Raw genomic sequence first — 6,365 nt, forward strand, 5'->3', positions numbered from 1 at the left:
GGTGTCTCATGTCTGTAATCCCAGCACTTTGCAAGGCCGAGGCACATGGATAGCTTGAGCTCAGTTCAAGACCAGCCTGGGCAACATGCTGAGACCCTTTTTCTAAAAAGAAAGAAAAAAAAATCAGCCAGGTGTGGGGGCACACGCCTGTGGTCTTATCCACCCAGGAAGGTGAGGTGGGAGGGCCACTTGAACTCAGGAGGCTGAGGCTGCAATGAACCATGATCATGTCACTGCCCTCCAGCCTGGAGACACAGAGCGAAGCTCTGTCTCAAAACAAAACAAAACATCAATAAAAAACCCAACAAAACCACCAATCAATCAATTAAAAAAACACCAAGCAACCAGGTGTGGTGGTTTGCACCTGTAATACCAGCACTTCGGGAGGCCGAGGCAGGCGGATCACAAACTCAGCAGTTCAAGACCAGCCTAAACAACATGGTGAAACCCCATCTCTACTAAAGTACAAAAATTAGCTGGGTATGGTGGCGTGCACCTATAATCCCAGCTACTCAGGAGGCTGAGACAGGAGAATCGCTTGAACCCGGGAGGCAGAGGTTGCAGTGAGCCACTATCACGCCACTGCACTCCAGCCTGGGTGACAGAGCGAGACTCTGTCTCAAAAAAAAAAAAAAAAGTCATTTGCAACGATATGGATGAACTTGAAGGGCACTATGTTAAGTGACATAAGCTAGGTACAGAAAGACAATAGTGCATGATCTCATTTATATGTGGTATCAAAAAAATTCAAACTCATAGAAACAGAGTAAAATGGTTGTTAGCAGAGACTGAGGGGTTGAGGGTATAGGGAGGATGTTAGTCAGATGACACAAGATTTCACTTAGATGAGAAGAATTTCAAGAGATCTATTGTTTATCTTGGTGACTATTTAAAAACATCTAGGTAGATTAACAGTAATGCTACTCTCGGGGAATATTATATATTTAAACTCTATACTGTGTTTTAATAGATATCATAAGACAGAATCAGATTTATAAAGGGATAATGAATGTAAGTGGATTAAAGATTTTAAAATAATTTCAGCATGCTCAGAATATTCATTTTGAACTTTTAGCCAAAATAAAACAAGTAGTATTGTATTTTCAAAATTCATTTAATCCTTCATTAGTTGCTACTTAGAGTAATGTATCCTGTAAGTTTACAGTTAAATTTAAATAATCTTTTAATTTAAAAAAAGACTTGGGCAACTAATGGAATGTTAAAAGTCAGTAACTATTCAGTATACCAGCTTTCAGTAAAAGATTAACAACATGATGACTAGAAAAGCTGGAAATAAAAATTGAGGTTTTCTTTACTTAAATATGGAGGTTATTTACTTATATAATTCTGAAGAGATTTTATGCATGGCTGGGGGATATGTTGGATGTGCATGTGTTTCTTTGGTTTTTATGAAGAAGAGTTTGAAACATACACAAAAGTAGACCTGGAAATTCCCTCCAGTGCCTTTATTCATTTCCTTTCTTGAAATAGTAGGTCTCATCTTTCATTTGTAAATCCTAATGTTCTTGTATCAGCAAAATATTTAATGGGTCTGCTTGAACTCCAATTTCTTCAATCTAAATTTTATGCTTTTTTTCACTAGAATGCTGTGGATGCATTAAAAGTTAAAGATTTATCTCTTGGCTGGATGCAGCAGCTCATGACTGTAATCCCAGCACTTTGGGAGGCTAAGGCAGGAGGATTGCTTGAGCTCAGGAGTTCCAGACCAGCCTAAGTAACAGACAGCCAGTCTTTACTAAAAAATAAAAAAATTAGCTGGCTGTACCTGTAGTCCCAGCCGCTTGGGAGACTGAAGTGGGAGGATCCCTTCAGACCAGGAGTTTGAGGCTGCAGTGAGCTAGGAACGCATCACTGCACTCCAGCCTGGATGACAGAGAGAGATCCCATCTCTTTAAAAAAAGAAAAAAGAAAAGGAAAAAAAGATTTACCTCTCTTATCATGTTTATCTTATATAACCTCATTGAATTTTTAATAAAGTTAAGGATCAAATGATGCAATGCATATATACTGAACTTTTTAAATAGTAAAGAGTAAACATAGTAAAAATAGTAAAGAGTAAATACAATGGTGTATTTTTCAATATTATAGCACCACAGAAATCCCTGAGCCATGAGGTGAATGAGTTGACATCAAGTAGATTATTGAAGTTAGAGATGGAAAATCAAAGTTTGACAAAAACTGTAGAAGAGCTTCGGACTACTATGGATTCTATAGAAGGCAATGCTTCCAAAATCCTGAAAATTGAAAAAGAAAATCAAAGACTCAGTAAAAAGGTAAATTAAAATGTAATGTTTATTTTAATGTTAAAAAAATACTTGTAAAAGTGTAAATAAATGGCACATTTATTTTCCACTTTTTAAATGCACCCTCAATGTTATTTTAACTTGTTATGAAAATTTTCAGGTATACACAAATATGGTGTGAATGAACCCTATACTCATTATTCAGCTTCAACAATTAAGAACTTACTAGTTGATCTTGGCCAGGTGCGGTGGCTCACGCCTGTATTCCCAGCACTTTGGGAGGCCAAGGCTGATGGATCACCTGAGGTCGGGAGTTTGAGACCAGCCTAGCCAACATGGTGAAACCCTGTCTCCACTAAAAGTACAAAAATTAGCTGGGTGTGGTGGTGGGCGCTGATGATCCCAGCTACTCAGGAAGATGAGGCAGGAGAATCTCTCGAACCTGGGAGGTGGAGGTTGAAGTGAGCCAAGATGCGCCACTGCTCTCCAGGCTGGGCCATAGAGCAAGACTCGGTCTCAAAAAAAAAAAAAAAAAAGCAGCAGCAGGGCTAGAGGAGTTATATTTTCCAGTTTCCAAATAATTAATTGGTTCTCTCATATCTTCTTGAGAGAACTAGTGAGTGAGTTTGTTGTTTCAGTATCATTATGAACCCATGAATTTAAAAATATTTGTATTGTTTCAGTCCACTCCATTTGTTTTTCTTACTGTCTCAACTCGGGCTAGTGGAAGCCTCTTTAAAAGCTGCTTTGGTTCTGAATCCTTATTACATGGCCTTAGCACTCCTTGAGAGCTGTCTTATTTTCTGCCATGACAAAATATTCTAGGCTCATCTTGAATATTTCCTGTCCCAGATCTGGAGACAGCCATTTCTCTAAAATTAGCCTTTATTCCTTTTAGTGAGAAATAATATTTAGAGACCACAATTTAGGTATTATGAAACCTGAATCTTAATTAGACTCTGGTTGAACAGAAATAGTTGTGGAAGAACAAGTGTTTTGTTTTTGCATATCTTTCTGTGCACATAATTCTACATAAATAGAATCCCATCATAAAAACATGCATGACTAAGAATTGTTTCTAGGCCGGGCGCGGTGGCTCAAGCCTGTAATCCCAGCACTTTGGGAGGCCGAGACGGGCGGATCACGAGGTCAGCAGATCGAGACCATCCTGGCTAACACGGTGAAACCCCGTCTCTACTAAAAATACAAAAACTAGCCGGGCGAGGTGGCGGGCGCCTGTAGTCCCAGCTACTCGGGAGGCTGAGGCAGGAGAATGGCGTAAACCCGGGAGGCGGAGCTTGCAGTGAGCTGAGATCCGGCCACTGCACTCCAGTCCGGGTGACAGAGCGAGACTCCGCCTCAAAAAAAAAAAAAAAAAAAAAGAATTGTTTCTAAGAAGTTCCTAAGTGATGCTCATCATGCTGTCCTGGAATCATGCTTTGAGAACCACTGCCTTAGATTATTCAGAGGCTTCTTGGTATTCTTGTAAGATTTTTACTGTTTTAAAACATTTTTGCATTGTCTTCAATCCATTAACTAAATAATCTTAGTAAGCGTTTGACAATATAGTGTTAAAGTAGGATGATCATTTAGAATTTAGAACAGTTTTATTTTGGTTGTCATTAAAATTGGGCCTGTAGAGTACAGTTTCTTTTTGAAATTAGCTTTGAAGTTTGATTTGTAAATTCTTAGTGATTCAAGCAATTTTTGATCAATTAATTGTAAAAATGATTTATTATAAACTGAATGTTTCACTTTAACCCCGTTGATACAAAACAACAAATGAGTTTCAATAACTGTCATTCATATATTTCCATATATGTAATGTGAGAACCAGATTAATTATTCATAACTGAAAGCTTCCTGAACTGTAAATTAATGTTGAATTGAGTTATTGGATAAGTTTTTTGACCTAGTGCTTTTCATATTATTATTATCATCATTATTATTGGTAGTAGTAGTATTTTGAGCTAGGGTCTCACTGTGTCACCCAGGCTGGAGTGCAGTGGCGCAATCTTAGCTCGCTGCAACCTCCACTTCTCAGGCTTAAGCAGTCCTCCCACCTCAGCCTCTCAAGTAGCTAGGACTACAGGCACAGGCTACTATGCCTGGCTCAGTTTTTTGGTTTTTGTGGTTTTTTTGTTTGTGTGTTTTTGGTAGAGACATGGTTTCACCATGTTGCCCAGGCTAGAAATATTACTGGAAGATTGTTTCCGTGTGTAGTTATTTCCATTAATGTTAAAATAGAAAAATTAAAATTGCTTTAGAGTGCTTCACTATTGACATAAGAATTTAACATTTAACTTGCGGTACAATATTTTATAAAGTCTTCTCGATTTTTTTAATTGTCTGGTTTGAATATATGATAATGGGAAAATCAATAGTCTTAGCATATTATTAACTTTAATTTGCTATTTTGCACATATTAACTACCAGTATTTTTTATCTCTAAAATGTGTAATTGAAAAGAAATTTGAACCTGAAATATAAATATTTGCTGCTGTTTTCCTTAGTCCTTTTTTTATAGTAGTATTCTTTTTCTCCCTCTTTTTTATTTTAAACCAAGTCCTTTCTTTTTTCCTCATTGAACTTGTACTGTACTATTTCTCATCTTTTCCTTCATGCTTTTTATATCTTCTTCCTTCTTGCTCACTGAAATTCTCTGAGTATAAGTAAAATTTTACTTTACAAATCCACTCAAGCCAAGAGAATCTTTTTAAAAAGTTTGTATAGTTCTCATATAGCACATTATCATTTATTCAGCTGGATTTGTTCTTGTGTTTAGAAAATGAAACTGACCCCAAAAGATGCACAGGATAAGAAATCATGTCTACATATTTTATACAGCTACAGAAATTAGCATGGAATGCTACTTGAATTTCTATACTGAGTTCTTAAATTTTAGCATTTGGATATTAACACTAGTGATTATCTTTTGTTTTGACATGTTTTCACTATTGTAGAATATTTAACATATTGTTTTGTGATTTAATTTTCTCTAGGTTGAAATTCTTGAAAATGAGATTGTTCAAGAAAAGCAAAGTCTTCAGAATTGTCAGAATTTAAGCAAGGATCTAATGAAGGAGAAAGCTCAGCTTGAAAAAACAATTGAAACACTGAGAGAAAATTCAGAGAGACAGGTTCATACATTTTTTTACTAAGTAAACAATGTATTTTAAAATTTATTAGCAAAAGTTATTTAAAATATATGCAAACAAAATGTTGATATAAACATTAAAGGGAAACATTTTAGAATTTTTTTATTTCAAAGTAATTATAATTTTACCTCATTTTCTAACCTATGTATCTTAGGAAAGTTGAAGAGAAAGCTTAGAGTTTTTTAAACTGCCAGTGTGCTTAATAATCATCTAGTATAAGCATTTGCAGTACTTGTGCTTTCAAGCATCTGTGGAATAGGGCTGCAGATTCTAGAGTCCCTTAGTGGAGTTGGCTAGGAAATGCAGCTGTCCTCTGACCTACCAAAGAGGGAGAAATGCGGTGGCAACCACACTGTCTTGGATATTATGAAATTTGTTTTCAAGTGTTTAATGTTCATTCTTGTTTTATGTTTGAGGAAACTGAGAACTGGATAGATTAATTGACTTGTTTTTGAAATATTTATGTATTTGAGACAGGGTCCAGCTCTGTCACTCATGCTGGAGTGCAGTGGCACAATCATAGCTCACTGCAACCTCGAACACCTAGGCTCAAGCAATCCTTTCACCTCAGCTGGGACTACAGGCATGCACCAGCATGCCCAGATAATTTTTTAATTTTTTAATTTTTATTTTTTGGTAGAGACAAAGTATCGCTGTGCTCCCCAGGCTGGTCTCAAACCCCTGAGCTCAAGAGATATTCCTGCCTCAGCCTCCCGAAGTGCTAGGATTATAGGTGTCAGCCACCGTGCCTGAGCGTTAATTTTTTTAGAAGTAAGATTATTTGTTTATATCATCCAGGTATAGTCCTCAGACCAGCCATAAAAATGAAGGTTTCTTTAGAGATACAGAACAGGGCCGGGCGCGGTGGCTCAAGCCTGTAATCCCAGCACTTTGGGAGGCCGAGACGGGTGGATCACGAGGTCAGGAGATCGAGACCATCCTG

The 6,365-nt window shown here is 37.1% G+C and overlaps 1 protein-coding gene across 1 annotated transcript in view; it reads left to right on the top strand.

Moving 5' to 3' along the window:
• The window catches only part of CCDC88A (coiled-coil domain containing 88A), a 140,344-nt gene that overhangs the window by 86,426 nt on the left and 47,553 nt on the right, over positions 1-6,365 (top strand). Inside the window, exons 12-13 of the mRNA XM_011957453.1 lie at positions 2,110-2,294; positions 5,267-5,404. Of these exons, the coding sequence (XP_011812843.1) occupies positions 2,110-2,294; positions 5,267-5,404 (323 nt within the window). The remainder of the gene's footprint in view (positions 1-2,109; positions 2,295-5,266; positions 5,405-6,365) is intronic.

Source organism: Colobus angolensis, unplaced genomic scaffold (assembly GCF_000951035.1).
Source record: "Colobus angolensis palliatus isolate OR3802 unplaced genomic scaffold, Cang.pa_1.0 Scaffold442, whole genome shotgun sequence".
Lineage (NCBI taxonomy): Eukaryota > Metazoa > Chordata > Mammalia > Primates > Cercopithecidae > Colobus > Colobus angolensis.